The 21,635-nt window shown below is 39.8% G+C and overlaps 1 protein-coding gene across 13 annotated transcripts in view; it reads left to right on the top strand.

The window, feature by feature from the left end:
* Window positions 1-21,635, top strand: part of ARID1B (AT-rich interaction domain 1B) — a 365,703-nt gene that overhangs the window by 174,603 nt on the left and 169,465 nt on the right. For 9 of the 13 annotated variants that reach the window (XM_079971478.1, XM_079971474.1, XM_079971477.1 and 6 more), the window contains one exon: window positions 19,083-19,124. The exons of the other annotated variants lie outside the window; for them this stretch is intronic. In XM_079971478.1, the coding sequence (XP_079827604.1) occupies window positions 19,083-19,124 (42 nt within the window). The remainder of the gene's footprint in view (window positions 1-19,082; window positions 19,125-21,635) is intronic. 13 annotated transcript variants of the gene reach the window in all.

The following is a 21,635-nucleotide window of genomic DNA, read 5'->3' as shown; positions in this document are numbered from 1 at the left end:
TATTCTTTTGAGCAATACTCTACTATAGAAGCTACAGGGAGGGAGACAGAACTAATTGCCACCATATTTGGACCTATATTTGTATTGGTAGTGATTTAAATTACATTAAAGTAACAGTGTTTGAAACTCCCATTGTCCTAGGTGCATTTTGTGACAGGGAATTTTATTAGCATGAGCAGTTTCTGAGCTCTGGGTGCAGTACTGCACCTAAGAATTCAGATTAAAACTGCAGAGTGGAAGGAAAGAAGGACCTTTTTCAGCCTCTCCACTTCCAGCTACTTTCTGAAGACTGGAGAAGAGACCTTCTTAAAAATATTGGGGGGGGGGGGGAGAGCAGGGGAAGGACTAGACCATGTGAAAAATGAACATATTTTAGTTACATTCATTCATTTTCAGCTTTGTATTCTTATAAAAAAGTGTGCCTAGACATTCAGTTGTTGTGACTATAACCTAGGTTTAAGGTGCTATTTCAGGGGGACGCAGGTGGCGCTGTGGGTTAAAGCCTCAGCGCCTAGGACTTGCCGATTGAAAGGTCGGCGGTTCGAATCCCTGCGGCGGGGTGCGCTCCCGCTGCTCGGTCCCAGCGCCTGCCAACCTAGCAGTTCGAAAGCACCTCCGGGTGCAAGTAGATAAATAGGGACCGCTTACCAGCGGGAAGGTAAACGGCGTTTCCGTGTGCGGCTCTGGCTCGCCAGAGCAGCGATGTCACGCTGGCCACGTGACCCGGAAGTGTCTCCGGACAGCGCTGGCCCCTGGCCTCTTAAGTGAGATGGGTGCACAACCCCAGAGTCTGTCAAGACTGGCCCGTACGGGCAGGGGTACCTTTACCTTTACCTTTAAGGTGCTATTTAGCGCCTAGCTTTCATATCTCAGTTTCTGACACTGTAAAGTAAACATAATAACTTCTGCTTGTATAGGTCATTTTAAGTGGGAGGTAATGAGACGCAGGTGGCGCTGTGGTCTAAACCACAGAGCCTAGGACTTGCCGATTAGAAAGTCAGCAGTTTGAATCCCTGTGATGGGGTGAGCTCCCGTTGCTCAGTCCCAGCTCCTGCCCACCTAGCAGTTGGAAAGAACGTCAAAGTGCAAGTAGATAAATAGGTCCTCTGGCAGAAGTAGCTTAGTCATGCTGGCCACATGACCCGGAAGCTGTCTGCAGACAAACGCCAGCTCTCTCGGCCTATAGAGAGGGATGAGTCCACAAACCCAGAGTCGTCCGCAACTGGACCTGATGCTCAGGGGTCCCTTTACCTTTAATGAGTTGGATTCAGAATTGCAGTGCAACCCTAACCATGATTTATCAGAATAAGTAAGTCCTGTTGAATTCAACAAGGCCAGTGTATACATGCTTAGAATGGACATGTTTAAATTAATGGGACTTAATAAGACCTGTTGGTTTTAATAGATCTACTCTTAAGGTAAAGGGACCCCTGACCATTAAGTCCAGTCGCGGACGACTCTGGGGTTGTGGCGCTCATTTCACTTTATTGGCTGAGGGAGCCGGCGTACAGCTTCCGGGTCATGTGGCCAGCAAGACTAAGCCACTTCTGGCGAACCAGAGCAGTGCACGGAAACGCCATTTACATTCCCGCCAGAGCGGAACCTATTTATCAACTTGCACTTTGACGTGATTTCGAACTGCTAAGTTGGCAGGAGCAGGGACCGAGCAACGGGAGCTTTGAACCGCCGACCTTCTGATCAGCAAGCCCTAGGTGCTGTGGTTTAACCCACAGCGCCACCCGCGTCAGATCTACTCTTAAGGATGACTTAAGTCTGAATCTACCCAGGAGAGCAGTGGCTCCTAAATTCTCTCTCTCTCCACCCCACCCCCCCAATCAACTGAAAATTGCTGAAGGTCAGCAGACTACTTAATGGTTTTTCTGACTGTTGTACCAATTGTAATGTGTTGGCTTCCATTCCATAGATTTCAATGCTAGCTGTAGTACTCTGAATGAACTAAAAAAAAAAAGTGTTTATGTTTTGGGGGCAGAACCATGTTGGGATTCCCCTGCTTAGGCTAAAATGGTTTGTGGAAAGGCTTATGATAACACAGTTATTTGTAAACTCATTGAAAGACCAATTACAGCAAAAGTTATCAATGACTAGCTTCCCCTTGCTTTGAACTACACATTCTACATTTGAAAGAACCAACTTCTTCTGAAAATAAGTGTGTGGTACATTTGTATGCATGAAATGGGCTCTAGAAAACATGAAAGTGTTGAAAAGCTCTTCCAAGTCTGGATAGTTTAGAGATTAAAGCACTAGCCTTTCACCTTTGAGAGTACACTTTGAGTATTTCCTCAAAGCCCATGTAAAATGAGCTGCATCATCTAAGTTCAGTTTTTGGCGTTTCTACTCCAGAGTAGAGAATTGATGCAGACCTCATAATTGGAGGATATAGATTCAGTTGTGGGGCTTGGAAAATGTCTAAGGTGTATTGTGAAGTGTTTATACTTCCATTAGCTTTATGGATTTTTACATATGTAGAGAGAAAAAGTAATGAAACATTCTCTCTACAGAGATCACCAGAACTGCTGCTTTTCACATTGGGTAATCTCATGTGCATGTCTGAGCCTGTATTTTAGAGCTGTATGTTAATATGTACGCCAGCATTTATTAGTTATCTGTTTGCTTGCATCTCATTAGACTTGGGGGATATAGGTGTTTAAAAAGGGGTGCATTTCTCTAAGTTTTTAAGTTTTAAAAACATATTTTAGTGCTTTTCAGACATTGGGTACTGCTGTTTTCCCTGTAGTTGGTTTTATTCAGGTTCTAGTCTGATGCTGTTTTAACTTTTTTCATGCTGAATTGTTATATTTTTTCCTACTCTGCCCAGAACCTTTTGTTAATGGGTAGTATAAAAATGCTGTTGAAAAATAAATAAGGGTGGGTTCAGTTAATGAGTCCCACCAATGTAAGCTGCACACACTTGCTTAACAGGACTCCCCCCCCCCTTCCATTCATGCCCCTTGAAATTGGCTCAAGTTCTGGAGAGAGCAATTGTTTCCCTAACCTGCATGACTTGACTTGCTTGTTGAATCACCAAAAACTCTGCTTATTCCGCTGAAATCTCTCTAAACTGCACTTGTTGTCATAGGAACATACAAAGCTATAGTATACCAAATCAGACAATTGGTCCATATATCTCAGTATTGTTCAAACTGACTGGCAGTGGCTCTCCTTTCTGTACGCAAAGCAAATGCTCCACCTCTGAGTTGTAGCCTCCCCCATTTCCACTGTAGAGTAGTGAATTGATTTCTAGCTTCATAGTTGGAGATGATAAGTTATGGGGCTGGAAAGGATCTATATTGTGAACAGTTTAAGCATTCACTGACCATGTTTAGACGTGACACTAAACCATACTTTAGTGTACCATGTATGAACCTAGCAAGTCTGGGGCTTGTATGCTTCCCTCTCCTCCAGCATGGCCTTGATTGAATAGGACACTAGAAGCTCTTGCTTCTGTTTTGATTAACCACAGTTTACTGTTACGTCTGAACTCTAAACTGTGATTAGTCTTAATTAAAGTAACCTGTATGCTTTGAAGCTACTGTCATGACTTATAGGTATTCATAGTTTGTAGTTTGCTTTTTTCAAATCATTAACCTGTGGTTAAGCAAAAATGGAAGCAGAAGCTTCTAAACACCTCCTCCCAACTGTGCCAAGTGTTCCTGGGCAGCTATATTCTAACCCTTATACCACATCACTCTCCACTTCATACAGTGCTTGTGGACTGATGGGGGCGGGGACTGCAACCTGGTTTTCCAATACAGTACTGATTATCTATATTGGGAAAAGAGGTAATGGTTGTTAGTTGCAGATTAGGGAGTTTAGCATGTTTTGCCTTCAAACCTTAAGGCCTGCCTCTCTCAATACAAACCTACCCAGACCCTACAATCATCATCTGAGGCCCTTTTTGTGTGCCTCCAACATGAGAGAGGTCTGTAGGGTGGCAACATGAGAGCAGACCTTTTCTGCAATGACTCCCCACTTGTGGAAAGCTCTTCCCAGGCAGGTTTGGCTGGCACCTTCCTTATACACCTTTAGGTATCAGGCAAAAACATTCTTCAACCAGGCCTTGGGCTGCTTAACATCCTATACTGTACTATTTTAAATGTGTTTGTGGGAGGGGGTGATTGGCTTGTGCAGGGGTGTGTGTGTGTTATTGTTTTTATTAGGTATTTTGTGTTTTTATCTTTTGTTTTTATGTTGTGAACAGCCCTGAGATCTCCAGATGAAAGACAATATACAAATTTTAATGATGATGATGATGTGTGAAATGGCCCTTCTTGGAAGAATAGTCTGTCAGGATTATATTGTGGATGCTAATTCTAAAAGGATGTGGTTTATGCTTAAGAACTAAATTGAGCTCTCCAGACCAAATGTTAAAACCAAATTATACATAATGGTTGAAGCCATAATTTTTATAAGAAGTGTCACGTTCACAAATATAATGAGGGTGGGATCTAACTTTATATTGTTCAAAATGGAACGGAGAGGAGCCCTTTCCCCTCACTTTACCTCTCTGATCTTTGTGGCCCCAGGTGCTTTTTATCCAGACCAGAAGAAAAGTGCCTGAAGCAATGGACTGAAGGGAGTTTAGGAAAGAAAAGGGTTCTGCATATCATCAAACTCCACCCATCTGCTTTATATGTGAACTAGGCAGACCAGTGAATAAACAAACATGGTTTCCACCCTATATTATTATTGTTGTTATTTTTATCTTCTTCATCACCACCACCATGATGCATGAGTTTCCTCTGGGGAAACATTTTGGTGGGAAATTACCATATTGGCCTGAATATAAGCCTCACTTCCCCCCCAAATTCCGACCCTGAAAAGTTAAAATGTGACTTATATTTGCGACCCTACTGTATTCAGCCAGGAATGTGGGGCAAACAGTGCCAGGAGCGTGGCAAAGTGGCGCCCGCCCTGTGCGTAGTCCCCCGTCCTCTCCCCCAAGGCCAGGAAGGGAGAGAGCGAGGAAGAGGAAAGGCCACCTGCAACGCAGCGCAGCTCCCCCCCCCCCCAAGTATGCAGCAAGGAGCAGCAGGGAATGGAGCAGCTTATATTTGGGTATTCTCCCCCTTCCAATTTTTAAGATGCGGCTTATATTTGGGTGTGGCTTATATTGGGGCCAGTACGATATACCTTTCATATTATGGTTCATCCAAATTTTATTTGAGAGGCTCTTTTGAGCAACAAGGATTTATTGGATCTTTTGTAAACAGTTTCTCCTTTTGAAACACCTTTCCTTTCTCAGTGTAAGCAATTATCACCTTCACATCACTTCATGCTCTTGATACATCTGTTACCTTTGACAGATCTGCCTGTGTTTGCCACTCCAGCCTTGCATACCTACGCTATCTGCAGCACAAAACAACTTACATCTTTGTTGCCTCAATTAAACAAAATGTCATTTAAACTTCTGGGGGGAAATGGTACATAATTGAAACTTAAGCTTTCTGTTTTTCCTTAGTGTTTTTTACAAATTGTTTGACTGCCTTAAGTATATGTTATTTGGTTACTTAACCTAGCTTTAGTTGGAATAGTATTGTCTTTGCTTTTTAAAAACTCTGCAGCAGTAAAGACAGCATAAAGGAAACACAGCAGTTTGTCTTGATGCAATTTTATACTTTTGTGTTCTAATCTGTAGAGCAGAAGATATTATCATTATTTCTGAATTTACACCCTACCTTTCTACAAAAATACACAAGGTGCCTTACATAGAATCAACACAGTATAAAAAAAGACATAAGCACAACCTAAAAACAAAACAAAGAAGCAAAATCAGCAGCAATTAAAAACAAAAACAAGCGGCTGCTTCAAAAGCAGATCACACAATACAGAAGATTGGGAGATGTGAGATTGCACTATCCTCCCCACCTCTGGGTGCAGTTTTTTCTGCCAGCCTTAACCAAGATTTCCTCTTACCTACTAAAGTACTTTGTAAAGGTATGCAAAAGAACAAGTTGGAAGAAAGTTGTATTTTTGAATATATCAATGGAAAGCTATTGAATGGTTGATATTTTTGAGATTAAATCTGTTGCGAATATTGGGAAATAGAAAAAAATATCCTGCCTATCCAGATGTATACAGACACCATACTGTTCATAATATTTCCCATTTTTATAACTGTGTTTTGTGTAATCCAGATTTAGGGGAAAGTGATGCACTTATAAAGAAGCACATGAACAGAATGATGTGTAAAAATTACCATTGTTATGATAAATTTTGCTGAATAATCACTGAAAATAAGAGCAGAATTGAGTTTATTTTATAACCTGATACAAAATGGACTAGGAATAAGTATTTGAATTAAATGGGGTCTACTTCTGAGTAGATATACATAGGATTATATTGTTTGTGTAAATTTGGAGATGCATGTACACATTTAGATTTTGGCAAAATGACATAAATTCCTTAATCTACTATAACTATAACTTCTTCTTTGGCGATCGCTCGTAGCCAAGTAAGATTGCCTTCCATGAACACGATCTTAACAGTGAGTCCATAAGTGACTGTGGAGGCCAATTCTGGATCCGCACGTCCTTCCACAGTGGGGACATAGGTTTCCAGGCAGGAGTTAATCATGGTGAGGGTTTGCCAAATGTGCCTTCCTCTTAGCACGTTTCTCCCTTTCATCCTGAGTTCGAGTGTCTTCAAAGTCCATGACACCCTTTGGTAAAGGCTATTCTCCAGCTGGAGTGCTCACAGGCCTCTGTTTCCCAATCATTGTGTTTATACTACATTTTTAAAAGATTTGACTTGAGAGAGTCTTTAAACCTCTTTTGTTGACCCACCCACATTACGCTTTCCATTTTAAAGTTTGGTATAGAGTAGTTGCTTTGGAAGATGATAATCAGGCATCTGAACAACATGACCAGTCCAACGAAGTTGACATTGAAGAATCATTGCTTCGACACTGACGGTCTTTGCTTCTTCCAGTACACTGGCATCAGTTTGCCTGTTTTCCCAAGTGATGTGTAAATTTTTTAAGAGACACTGTTGATGGAATCTTTTTGGAGTTGGAGATGGTGTTTATAAGTGGTCCATGTTTCATAAGCATACAGTAAGGTTGGTAGTACAATAGGTTTGTAAACAAGCATTTTGGTTATCCTGCGAATGTTCCGGTCTTCAAACACTCTGCATTTCAATTAGGAAAAAGCTGCACTTGCAGAGCTCAAGCGATGCTGGATTTCGGCATCAATGTCGGCCCTTGTGGAAAGATAACTGCCCAGGTAGGAGAAGTGATCAACACTTTCCAACGTTACACCATTGAGTTGGATTTGTGCTGCTGCAAAGGGTTTGTTTTGTGCTTGTTGGTGCAGCACTTTGGTTTTTTGGATGTTGAACAATAGGCCCAGCTTTTCATAAGCTTCTGTGAAGATATTTAAGATAGTCTGGAGGTCATCCTCTGAATGGGAACACACTACGTTGTCATCAGCATACTGAAGCTCTATGACGGAAGTTACAGTAACCTTACTCTTTGCTTTCAGCCTACTCAGATTAAAGAGCTTTCCATCTGTTCGATATATGATTTCTACTCCGGTGGGGAGTTTCCCTTCGACAAAATGTAGGATCATACTAATGAAAATAATAGAGTTGGGGTGATAGCACAACTCTGTTTAAACACCTGATCCCACATGAATGGTTCACTTTGAGAGCCATTGCTATCTGCGATTGTTGCTGTCATGTTATCATGGAGAAGCCAAAGAACATTCACAAATTTATCTGGGCAACCAATTTTCAGAAGGACAGTCCACAGGGCATTACGATTTACAGTGTCGAAGGCCTTAGTCAGGTCAATAAATGCCATATACAGGGAGTGGTTTTGTTTTCTGCATTTTTCTTGAAGCCGTCAAGCGATGAATATCATGTCAACAGTCCCCCTAGAACAGGGGTCAGCAACCTTTTGCAGCTGTGGGCCGGTCCACCATCCCTCAGACCATGTGGTGGGCCGGACTATATTGAGGGGTTGCCTACCCCTGCCCTGGAAAGTTGAAAACCATTTTGGGATCCAGGAAGTGTGGGCTCGGATATTGTTAGGAGACGGTTTGCCAAGATCCTTGCAATAATTTTGCTGGCCGCAGCTAATAAAGAGATGCCACAATAGTTTCCACAATCTGTTCTATCACTTTAATCTACTATAACCATAATGTGGGTAGGCAAGGGCAAAAGGATAGCTTTTGAGCATTGTGGTTGAGAATATCTGCATGCCATCAACAAGAAGGGTGTAGTTGACCCTGTGACATGATTCCAGAATACAACAGTAGATTGCTGAAATGTCCGGCACATATGTGTCCTATTTAATTTGGTGGAACTTCTGAGTAAACATGTTTAAGATCAGGCTGTAAAACACTGAGCAAGAGATGAAATTAACACAAATAGCTTTTTAAAAGCAATCATTTTGCATTGTGGCATCATCTGCATGTCATAATAAACCATAGTTATTGATTTACCTATAGTGTAAGTGAGAGCAACAAACCACAATCCCTGGCTTAGTTTTTCATAGTTTCGCTCTTAACCATGGCTGGTTAGCAAAGGATTGTTCTTGGGCTCCTATCATAGTTTGTTGTGATTAAACAAACCATGATAAACCATTTCAGACATAACACTAAGTCAGGGATTGTATTTTGTTGCTTCCTCATGCTTAGGAGGGAAGTGATCTCTTGAGTTCATGGTAAACCATTACCTATGATTTACCATAATGTGCAAACTGGGTTAGTATGTAAATGTAATTTGGTGCAATCAGCTAGGACCTTTTCATTTGCGAGCTTTAGTGAAATGAATATAGACTTGTTTGCAAATCCACTAGTACCCTTGTGGAACTTCCATTCATCTCAGTTGGGCTAGTGTGTAAACTTCCCAGGATTGTACCACACATTTTACAAATCAAGTTAAACTGTTATATTTCAGGTCATTTGCCTCTGTCCCATTTCTTTGAAATTCAAAATGTGAGTGCTATAATTAACATTCAAACAAATGTTCTGATGGTGTGACCCTTTCTCAAGCTCCTATTGTTCTCTGGCACTGAACAAATAAATACCAGTGTAACAATTTAGTAGTTTGTGGGTAATAGACCGTGGTAAGATTATTGTGTTGGTACTTGGGAGTCTTGGGTTCTAATCGTTTTTCAGCCATAGAATTCCCTGAATTGCCTCCAGCAAATTATTATTTCTCAGTTTGTTGTGATTGCAAATGAAATATTTTTTTTCCTACTAGACAGACTGCATTGGTAATGGAAATAATCGTAATCTCATAGTTAGTAACATTTGGGGGGTATCTGCTTTATGTGCTTTATTTTAGAATGAAAATAACCAGATATAGCCTCTTAACCATTTGTCTCCACTGAATATTGCTTTGGAGCACAGTGCCTTAGCTTCACTGCAATTATTTGTCGTGGTGAGCTGCCCTGCATAGCATGGTGCTGCTTGCACAGTACAGCAATGTGTTTGTTTGTGTATACAAGACTTGAGTCAGAAGAGAAAACTAATTCAGTTTAGTTTAGTCTGTTTTTCTTCTAGTAACTAGTCATTTATGTCCTGCTGGAAAGTATTTTTTGTAGTGCTTTGTCATCTAAATGTGTCTGTTGTATCCTTAAACTGTTCCCAGTAAAAGCAGTGTGCTGAAATAAGTAGTATTTTCCACCTCACTTATGACAATTGGTTTTAGTTATATAGTATCTACTTCATGTTAGGCCTTTACTCTGTTCCTGGTATTCTGCAAAATGTAATAGGATCCCAGAAAGTGGGTTACACAAAGCCATGCTCAAAACACGTGTAAAAATTACCACTTATACTCACAATAAATTTTGCTGAATAATCACTGAAAATTAGAGGGAGCAGAATTGAGGTTATATCTGAGTAGATATATCTGAGTAGATATATGTAGGATTATAAATATTATTTGAAATATAGGCAAACATGTTAATGCCTTCCTAAATTTGTTGTCAATGAGTAGATGTGAGCATGAGAGATTTGTACTGCTAAATAGTATTTAACAATATGAAGGAGTATTGTGTCTTCTGTTGTAGCCTAGTCTAAATACAGAGCTGTTTCAGCAAGCTGTGTCCTTGAGCTGCTATGTTGTCTGAATATGCTAATAAGGAGAATGAGGAAAATTAACAAGCAAGTGTGAGATGCAGGCAAGCAGGGTAGATTGATTTAAATCAAGTTGATTTAAATCGCTCAAGAAAAAGACCTGGTTTAAATAATTTAAATCAACTTTCCAATTTTCTAATTAATATATTTCGTGAATAAGCATGCATACTAATTAGTTTCTATAACAATTAATATATATTTGGTTTTTGTCATCCAGCAGCATAAAGTATCTGGTTGTGCACACTACGTGTCTTTTGAACTGCAGGATTTATATCTGTAAAACCAGGGGGTGTGTTGTGAAATTAAGGATTTATCTTTACACATGGAAAGACACTAAGCAAGATCACTTACTTTAAGTCTGACTTTCTTAGTTCTTTTCAAAAGCATGTGTTAGTATTTCCTGGGCAGGACAGTATTTCTGCATGAGATGGAAACCAATGTCCATGCTGTTTGGATGAGAGAACTTCTGAGAATTTCTAAGTCCATAGGCATGGTTTGTTGTTTAGTCGTTTAGTCGTGTCCGACTCTTTGTGACCCCATGGACCAGAGCGCTCCTGTCTTCCACTGCCACCCGCATGGTTTAGGAAGCTGGAATAGTTAAATTTGAATTGACCCTATTTTATTCTTCAGCTCACTCATCTTCTACCAGAGTCCTCTGATACTGTAGCACCACTCTGCCTTGCCTGACTGCTGACAGAGTGAGTTCAAATCTGCTGCTATGATGTCACCGCCAAGCTAATTGTGGGTGTAAGCTAGCAAAAGACTTATACAATTCCTTGAAAAGTATGACTGGCTTCTGCAGGAAGTGGAGGCCTTCCCAAATTAAATAGTCAAAGCACCATCTTTTGGGATTTTGATTTATGCCTCACCCAGGTGGTAAATATTAAAGTTGAGTGAAATGTGGAAACCACTTCCCACCAGCAACTCATGGATGCACACTTGGGAGCATCCTTTTCCCTGGAGCCAATCTCCGGGTTGGGGAACCTGTCAATCTCCAGATGGGACTCTCAGCAGTCCCAGGCAGCATGGCCAATGGTCAGAGATTAAGAGAGTCATAGTCCAACAACATAGGTGAGGCCATCTGTAACAAGGAGCAGCAGAGCACAGATACCCTTGTTCCCATCAGTCAGTTTGCAGTGTTCATTCTTTCATATCCTCCATGATTTGCCGTCAGAAACCCAGTCATGGGTTTGTTGCATGAGCACATGCCTCATTTTAAAAACGTGTAATGTTCATGTCTGTTTCTTGTTTGGAAATCCCCAGCGGACTGCCTTAGATACACAATTAATAGCAGCATTTCATAAATGCCTTGTCCTGGCTGCTCTGTCCCCAGTCCCTGACTCACCAGTGGCAAGCAGCAGAAGCAAACTGATAAATGCTGTGTTCTCCTTTGGGGAAGATTTCGCTATAAATTGTTTTGAGTATTGGAAATAAGGTTCCCAATTACAGAATGAACACACACTGGAATTTTAAAAGCGACCCTGCCTTAAAAGAACTCATTTGTTTCTGTAAAATAGAAAATGCAAAAATAAAATAAGAACTTATTTCACTATTACTGAAAAGTGTAAAACCCACAGATGTTGTATTGTGAAGGACTTGGAAGGGCTGAGGAAAGGTAGTAAGGGAGGAAGCCTTGAATATGATGTTCCTTTATTGCCCAAAAAATAGTGGCAACAAATGGATTAAATGTTACAACAGTACCATTCTGAAAATCAGAGAGGATGTTCCGCTGTGCTTTTAAAATCCTATCCCGTATAGAACTCCTCAAATGTAGGTAGTACTATTTTAAAAAAACCTATTTTCTAAAACTAGATCCAGTCCCTGTAGGTTAATTAACAAAGCCTTTTCAAAGAATGAGCCTTTTGGTTAGAATTTTAAAGGGGATTTTTTTTAAAAAAGGTACATATTACAGCTTCTTTTTAATAGTCTTCAATCAGATCCTCACATTCCATTTCAATCATTGCTTGGCAGTTCCATGGATCTTTCTGGTGAAAGGATTTCCTTACCTGCCATATCACCTTCACTTGGAATGAAAAGAAGTGAAATGTTTGGTGTTTCAAAATCATCTGAGCACTTCTTTTTGGACAGCATGGGAACAGTTAGCCAAGTACACCATGGGACATTATTCCTGTAGGGACCTGCACTAGGAGAGACATCCAGTTGTGACCTCTATAAATGGATACAGATTACAAAGAAGGGAACATGCCTTCCATCTGAATACAGGATAGTAAGAGGATTGGTTCTGGGAAGCATACATCTCTAGTTAAGGCTTAGAAATGTGATTAACAGATACTACTGCTGGACCTGGATTTGCTGCTATGGAGAGGGTGGGTACTTCTGCCCAGGGATTTTTTTTCAGAACTTGCTAGAACTGAGTTCTGGCACCTTTCAGGTGGGTGCCACTGCCATTATATGAGAACAAGGAAAGCATTCATGGTGAGTTTCGGCTCCTCTTTTTCTAGAAAAATAGCATGGCTTCTGCCACATTTAAGATGTTGGCTGAAGCACTGGCAAGAGCATATGGATTTGCCATGGATTTGCTGAGTGATGCATTTGGGTTTGTTTTTTAACGTACTAGCATTCCTAGACTGAAACATTAATCTGCTGCCGAAATCTCATCTGTCACAGAACCATGGAAGCTATTGGTGGCTTGCTATTTTTTATTTTGACTGAGAAACCTACATGGTAGTGGCAGAGGTGGTGGGCACCTGTGATGCTTTTGTTATGGTGGGCAATCAGTTCATGCAAAGATGGCAGAGTAAGGCTGCTTCTTTTTCATACCCTTTGTTTATGAGTATTTATTATATATTAAATTCGTGTATCGCCCTCCATCCGTACATCTCAGAGCGATTCACAACCCAAAACTACTGCATGACGAGAGTAGTTTATTTCTTTCAGCCAAAGAGCCTATTATGTGAATTGCAGTTTCTTGCTTACTGGGAGTTGAAGCAACCCCTCAGAATCTCCAGATGTACATATGTATTGCACAAGCACACTTGTGCGCATTCAAAATTTCACCCTCTGTACCTATAGACCACTTTACTAGTGCGAGTGAACTGTGAAAGGCAGAGACAAATCTGTTGTTACTTAAGTTATTATGATACTGTTTTGTTGAACGATCAGCTCAAGGAATGAGATGAATGGAATTATTGTATTAGTGGGCTGTAGTAAAAGTCTCTGCCTTCTTTTTCGAAGACCTTTGTCTGATAGTCTAATAAATACATCCAGAGAATCCAGCTTTGTCCCCCTCCTCTTATCCCCTTGCAAGGCTAGCACAGTAAGACCTTCTATAGCCAGCTCAGAGAAGGGTACTTCTTCATGTAAATAACACTGACTTTTCATTTAAATATTTTGTTGAAAGTATTTATACTAATTTGTCACACCAGCTGCCTCTACTATAGATTGCTGTTCAGTGTTAACACTCGGTCATATTTTAGGGTTAATTTACAGGCAGACTTCTCATTTGCAGACTCCCACAGAAATCTGGAGGAGCTGACCTAACTAAACACAAATGAAAAAGCCAAGTTTGGATTTGAGGATTTTTACTATCAGTTGTGGGAGAGGAGGAAAGCACCCAACGCAAATTATTTCCTTGTGTTATGTTGATTTTTCCTTGTGAAATTTTACTTTAGAGGCATTATGATTTTGTCAATTTTACTATGACCTCTGCTCCCAAGCAATTTTTCTCCTTGGGGACTTTTCTTAGGCTGGGATGGAGCTTTTGGAGCCCCACCATGATAAATACTGACTGGGAGAATCAGTTTCTCAGGAAAATATGATAAGGGCTACCTACTCTTGCCTGCTCATAACATAGTTTAGTAATTGTGAGCAGAAGATGGATTAGGATCTACTGCTGTACCTGCAGATTTCTGAGTGAATGAAGTAGAAGCAAGGATTTCTGACTCTCAACTTGTTTAACAATGGCAACAACAAAATAAACAGCCCCTTCCCAAAATTACAGTGCTGAAATGAGGAAAGTAGAGTATTTTGACTATATTTTTAATATAGAAGGACTGTGAGCTCAGTTCAGTTTTTTGGCACTCAAAACAAATTCCTGGAATTCATTAAATTCTGCCCACCTTTGCTTCAGATCACTCTGCACCCTTTTTTATTAGGATTCAGTGGTAAGCTAGTTTTTTATAATAATTTTTATTAAAGATTTTTTTAGTTTACAGAAAAATGTGCATTGTCTATTTTTCCCAAGTTATGTTTTCTTCAGATCAGTTTCATTTGGTGTGAAACATTAGTGTTGCATGCAGTATTAGGTTGGGAATAAAAGAGGGGGAGGGTAGTGAGGGGGTGGGGTGGGGTGGGGTGGTAATACTTCTATTCTTCATAGTGTATGTGTGGGCTTTTGTGTGAGCGTCACTTGTGTGGGTTCGCTTTCTATTCACTTGTTATATTTCCTTGGTGGTGAGAGAAGTTGGATGTGGCTTAGGGTTTGGTTGATTGTCTTTGGTTGGCTGTAGTGAGATTTGTTTGTGTGTGCAAGGGTGGGTTTTTGGCTCAGGTTAGCCATATTGATTTTTATGATGTCGGCGGATTCTTGTTGTCGTCTTGTTGGGCTATGTATGTGATAAAGGCATCTTCTATTTGTCCCCATGTCAGTTTCAGTTTATTGGTTAGTTTTTCTAGTAAGGCTGTTTCCCATACTGTTTGATACCATGGTTCATGTTTGCTCCTGACAGGTCTCTCCAGTGTCTGGCTATTATGCTTCTGGCTGCTGAGAGTAGGCGGGTTATCAGCCCTTTATAATGTGAGTGAGCATTATTATCTTGGAAGATGTTCAGTAGGGCCTGTTCTGGGGTGACTTCTAATACTTGTTTAGTTATTTGCTGATTTCTTGTATGACTGAAGTCCAGAAGAGTTGGATTTTGGGACATTCCCACCACATGTGGAGCTTTGTGCTTGTGGAGATGCATCCTCTCCAGCATTTTGGTGAGACTCCTGGGCGTATCAGCGCTAGTTTACACAGTGTTAGGTAAGTGAGTTTCAGAGTGAATTCTTTCCTTTTAGCTGAGAGGGATTTAAAGGGAGATTTAGACCATATTCTAGTCCATTGGGTGGGTTAATTTCATAGCCTATGTCGTTCTCCCATTGTTTTTTGATTACGTCGAAGGGGTTTGTGGAATTTTTTTGTCTTGTTGAATGGTGCATTTGAACATGAATTTACTGACTTTTCTCCATAATTGGAGGTCACAGTGATCAAAACAGGAAGGTACTTCACTGTCCTGGCTCATGCTCAGCGCACAGAGGCTCTTACTTGTAGTGGCAAGTAATGGTATAGAAGCAGGGCAAAAAGTTTAGAACTAGTCAGAAGTGATGAGACTGTCCCAACAAGTTTCTGCACTTGTCCTGCCTTGCTTTAAAAAATGAGTTGTGCATACTCACTTATGAGACCCTCTCACCTTGTGGGAATATCAAGATTGCAAGTATGCAGTATATAGTGGTGGGTGGGTCTGCTCCCCTCTCTGAAGGCAGCAACTAGTTCTACGTGACATGACTGCACTCTCCTGTTGCTGTTCAAGTTGCTACTGTCTTCTGAGGCTCTCCCCTCCAATGTGACTCCAAAGCGACAGAAGTCAGGGTGGTAAAGGGAGATCCTTCCCTCCTCTCACTCTTGTTCCTACAATAGAGCCTTCCTCCTCTGTTCCTTCCTCCACCAGCAGAGCCTGCTAACCCAGTTTCAGGCCCAACAACACTTCAGGACTTAAGACGTCCACTGAAACCTTTATCAGTCAGAAATGTTAGCTGCTATTAGAAATCTATAGCAGTTTATATTGCCACCTGCTGTCTGTGTCCTAAGGAGCTAAATACGCATCTAGGATAACCAACAGTCATATAATATCAGCATGTAAAAGTAAATGAAAAGCAGGCAGGTTTTTTAATGGATACCTGTGCTTGGGGGGGGGGAATAGTTTAAAAGCTTTCAGTGTTGTTAATGGCAAGTTTGCATGTTTCCAATTCTGTGGCACCAACAACAGCTACTGACAGCCTTTATTTAGTGACAGGTTACGTTCAGTTGATAGCCAAACTCATTATCCACTGCCACGAGCGTTAAGCAGATGAACAATATAGAGAGGTGTCCTTATTCTTTTTTATTAGGTATGTTACAAGATACACTCACAAGGTGTTTGAAGTACCCTGCAGTTTCCACTAGAGGGTGATTCCTCCCAGGCATGGTTTTAAACTATTAAGAAAAGCAATTCCTACAATCTGCATGATGCTGTAATTTTGCTTGAGTTTAAGCAGAACTTATTCTATGTGACATTACAACTACATATGTGCTTTCACAGTACTTAAAGTAAGCTTAAACAAGAAGAGCAAATTAAAGAGAGTAAGATACAACTGTATGTTGTGGTGGATGGGGATCATTTCCTGTTAACAAAAAGAACATGTTGATATTTTATTGGACTGTCCTAGGCATGACATGAAATATTGTATCAGGGCATTGAATCTAAGCACTTGATGGTTACTCTTTACTTTCTTAAAAAAAGAAAGAAAAGAACTGACATTATCTGTGTTATTCTGTACAATTGTTTGCAATTAGAAGCATTTGATGACTTTATGCTGAGTTTTTGAGTTAAAGTCATAAGCCCCACACAGGAAATATGAAAGAAAAACATACTCAGATTTTAACCGTTTGCTGTTATAACTGTCTCTTTTTGCTTCTGTGGTCTAACAGGAGAAAATTTAAATTAATAATTTTAAATCAGTCAGTTCCATATCATTTTAATTTAATAATTTGGATAGTGTTCCAAAAATACGGCATCAAACTAGTTTAATGTTCTCTTCTCTTTCTGCCCAGATTAGCTGGTTTCCCATTAGAGCCTGCTCTGTAGACTATATTGTTAATGCATCTCTTGGCTGTAAATGGATGTATTGTTTAAAGAGTCAAACATAATTATTGATTCTAATTCTGCCTGTGATCTCCCCCCCACACACACTTTTTGTGGTTTAACTTTTACATTTATACATTTACCAGTGTGATGAAATGCTCTGTTTTCTGTCAGTTGTTTTGAGCATTGAATGCACCTTGTTGGGACCTGCAAAATGCATTTATTGGTTATTTTAATTTGTCAGCCTCCTTTCTCTGTCCTTGTTGATGCAGCCTGTCAGATCCTTCTTTTAAAAGTCACATGTACTATTGTGGAGCATTTAGGTGGTGAAATCTTTTTTTAGATATGGTGACATTAAATTGAAATTTTGCTACAGAGTTCAGCCCAGAATACAGATGTGGACATAAGGCTGAAACCCTAAGCACACTTACTTAGAGGTAAGTGCCTTTGAAATCAGTAGGATGTACTTCCAAAACAGGCAAGCCTATTTAAAGCCCATGTCACCCAGTTGATTGTGAAGTATGGTAAGAAGTTAATACTTCTTTTAAAAGTTGAACATGTGTATTCAAATCTTAGCATTAGTAGATCACTGGCAATTCCATATTGGCCTCACTAGATCCTATAACAGCATGCACACATTCTTTTGTGCTTCTATGCCTCATTGTTTCTTGCAATCCAGCAGCTGCGGCCTCTGCCCCAGGAGAGCAAGTCTGTTGTTTGCAGAATCTGCTTTGCTCAAGGCAGGTCAGGATTCTGTGAGACTCTATACTCATTGCCCGATTTCCACTTACTCTTGTTTCTTTTCTGTCATGTAAGTTTGTGCAGGAATTTTGAAGCCAGGCAACATCTCATAAACTTGAGATTAGAATAGTGCTTTAGTTTGTGGCTGGGGCAAGTTGTGCTCCTTGTGCTCTGAATTCCTAACTCCTTTCCCTGTCCATTGACTTGAAGGGCAATTTCGCTATATTCTGACTTGCTGCACCCTTGATTAGCCCCTCTTTCCCACTGCTCTTGTTGCTTGTATTTACTAAGGCCTATGTATTTATATAATTTGGATATAGGAGTTTGGGGCTTCCAGAGCAAAAGGTAGAGGGTTAGCGTTAGAGTGTGTCTGTGTATGCATTTGTGAGATATGGCGGGAAGAAAGGAAAGATCATCCAAGAAAGAATGTCCAAGCCTTACTTGTAGCTGAAAGTCATTCAACAGTATTTTTTATATATATAGATAGATAGATAGATAGATAGATAGATAGATAGATAGATAGATTTTACCTTCTTGATTGTCACAAATTTACAAGTGCTCCTTCTGCTTATGTTGTGTGTGTGCTTCTTTAATTATTTAAGGTTCCAATTATGTATAACTTTAATGCATAATTTTAATTCCAGTTTGAGGATGAATCCATGACAGCTATTTAGAAGTGTGTGTATTATTATAATTACCTTATTTTTAACAGAAAACCAGTTTGAAGGACCATCATTAGGTTTTGGTACAAACTCCACCAATAAACCTGCCCACTGTCTTGATATGCTTCGCCCTTTGTCTTTTCCTCATCCAGAAGCAAACAGTGTTTCTTGCTTGAACTGGATATTGCACGAATGCAACATTCAGCAGGTTTGGGCAGACTTCAGCCTGGCACAATCTGCTTTGAGTTTTATCTGCCAATTAGGTGCATTGCCAGTTACCCACTCCATGAGCCACAGCATTGGGATGACCTGCAAGTGCAAGTACAAATTTGCATATGAGTTACTGCAGATCAGAAATTCTAAAAAGCCTGACTTATTGGAAGTCAGAAATCCTTGCTGATCTACCACACATCATCCAGAGATCTACCAGAAGACCCCAATCTAGCTTCTCCCTGCCCCTGACAGTATAAAACACTGCAACATTTTCTTCAGCTATCTTTATTATGGTGAGAACTCTAGTTTTTGACAGCCTACCTTCCCCAAATGACGATTGGCTTTTTTGAGTGTATTCAATTCATAGCTTGGTTCTATCTATTCTGTGTCTAAACAGCTTGTGTTATGAGATTACATAGTGCATTCTGTTCTAGCATATATTTTCTCCTTGGATTCTGTTGTTCTGGTCAATAAATATTTTTAAGTGACTACCTTTGAAATGATATTTTTGCTTATAATTTCAGGTTGAAGTCTTGGCCTCGGAGGATTCTTCATTTGGACTCAAGGTCTGTAGTTGATGAAGTTTTGACTTTCTAGGTGTCATCAATGTAGGATGGTTGATTTGATTTTGCATAAAAAATTATTCCCCACCCCTGAAAACTGTATCAATATTTGATTCAAATCCACTAGCTCAAGCAACATCTGGGGCTTAATACTCTGCAGGTAGCATTTCATATGGTCTGTGGTGTTCCACTTATTTTCAAAGTGAAATGTTTTGAGGGGACTCAAATTGGAAAAGCTGATGTTATAAGGGAATGGAAAGAGGGGACTTTTGAATGTGGTGTTTCATAGAGTTCTGGAGTTTAATAAGCCTCTTGCATTTGTGTACTAATAGCCATTTTTAGTTGTAAGGGGGTTGATGTCTGACCAGTTTGGTAGTTCTGATTTTTGCTGTCTGGAATTTTAGGTTATTATAGAAATCTTGTGAAGGTTCTATGCGTACTTTCACAAACTTAAACATTGATTTCAATTATTTGTGAAATCTTGGGTAATGCACATTATGGTACTGATCTCATTCTTAAGCGTACTTAGTAGCAGATGATCCTAGGCAAAACAGATTGTGTGTAGGCTATACAGACACTTAGTGAGAAGAGAGAATGGTTATGGCGAGAGGGAGAAGAATTTGAGAACATGAGCCTAAATCACGAGTCTCCTGCTACTGAATTATCCGTATAATATGATACTTCTGAAAGGCATAACAGCGGCATTATCACCAAGGTAGGACAATCAGTAAGAAAAGAATGAATTTCAAAATTCATAAGGGAGAACCATGCACAAAATTAACTCTGGTAACTGGGAAAAAATCCAAATTTACACTGTTAAAGTTACTAAATATTTATGACAGCATGCTTTACCATTGTTCCCTTATTATGTTGTGATACCTGATAAACTGATTTAAACTAAATTATTAAAAATAAGTAGCCCTGCTCTACTGTTATGTGAAGTATTTAGCATATGGTATTCTGTAGTGCTTTCTGTCTTTTTTTGTTTTAAGGCGCAGTGTGCATACAGAACATTCACTGAATATTTAATAAAGCTGGAGGGTCAGCTCTTGCAAAATCATCTCTATAATCCTTCATGCTAGCTGAGTAAACAGAAGTATTACTGAAGATTATTGTAGCCAATAGCTCTCACTGCCTGACCCATTCTGGAGAAGGCTCTGCTATTATTTTATGGCTAAAGTTGCAAGTTGGCAATAGTATTAGGCCCAATTTATATGTGACAAAGGCCATGGTTTAAAGCGCTTACCATGTAAATGTTCCACTTTCTTCCCATCATATTTAAATGCATTTAGCACATGCATCAACCCGCTCATGTTTAGCATTAGCAGTTCAGCGACCCAGGAGGGCAGACGGCTGGCACACTAAGTCTACACACGAATGAGCCAGTGCATATGGTAAGTGCTTTTAAAAGGGAAGGAAGCATGTGTAGATTGCTTACAGGGGTAAGCACTTCCCTTGGCCAGTGTGACACACAAACAGAGCTTAATGGCTAACTTTGCACAGATTGAAAAACTGATGTACTGGTATGTTTTAATTAAGGCAGGAATGGTTGTGATTTTTGTTTTTCTTTGCGTACATTCATATGCTTTCAATATATATTTTTTAAGTCCAAAGCTATCAATATAGCCTTGATAGTATAAGATACTGTTTCCCAAAACTTCAGAAAATTATAAAACACCGCACTTTCTACTGACCTTCCCATTGGATGTTCTACACTGGCTGCATCTTACAGGGTTATCGGCCAACACTAATAAATCACAAGCAGTCAGAACTGTTCAGAACTGAAGATATTAATAAGATTGCATGATGACTTCAAGTTGAATTTCTAACTTTTTAACATATTGTCTGTGTTTTAAATAATCTTTGAAGTGTACTTTTTGTCAATGGAACAATAATAGTTCTATGTACCTACAATATCCTGCAATCCAGTATGAATGGATACTTAATTGCTTGTAAATATATATTCTTTGTAGTCAAGACAGAGTACTGGTTCCCAGGTATTTTAATCTGTGATCTGCTAGCTTCCTTTAGTTCCTGTTTGGTAACACTGCCCAATTACTATGAGGGAAATGCATATAGCAGAGCAGGTGATAGGAACAAACTGCATAGCATAGTAAGTGAACATTGTTGCCTGTATTTTCTTGTGATACCTAAAAAGCTGTCTTGGAATAATTTATGAAAAACAAATAGAGCTGCTCTAGTATTCTTTTAAAGTATTTTAACAAATGTAGCATTCTAACTGGGAATAAAAGGGCAATTTCTGAGCTCTCCCCCTCTTATTGGAAGTGCATTTTTACATATTTCATGCCAAAAATCTTAGGTAGATCAAAGAGTTACTCTGAGAAGAAACCTTTAGTACAGCGTTCAACAGAATTAATGTAGTTTTGGAAGATTAATCATATATTATCATCTGTCTTCAAAACCCACTTTTTCTGTAAATTGGCATAGACCTCTGGTCCCCATATGCTATGACAGCTAAGCCTGGGGAGGTACGACCACCATAATCTTCCCCAT

Source organism: Podarcis cretensis (assembly GCF_951804945.1).
Source record: "Podarcis cretensis genome assembly, chromosome: 3".
In the NCBI taxonomy this organism is placed as follows: Eukaryota; Metazoa; Chordata; class Lepidosauria; order Squamata; family Lacertidae; genus Podarcis; species Podarcis cretensis.
Note: the sequence above shows the minus strand (reverse complement) of the source record. Positions and strands in the feature narration are given on the sequence as shown.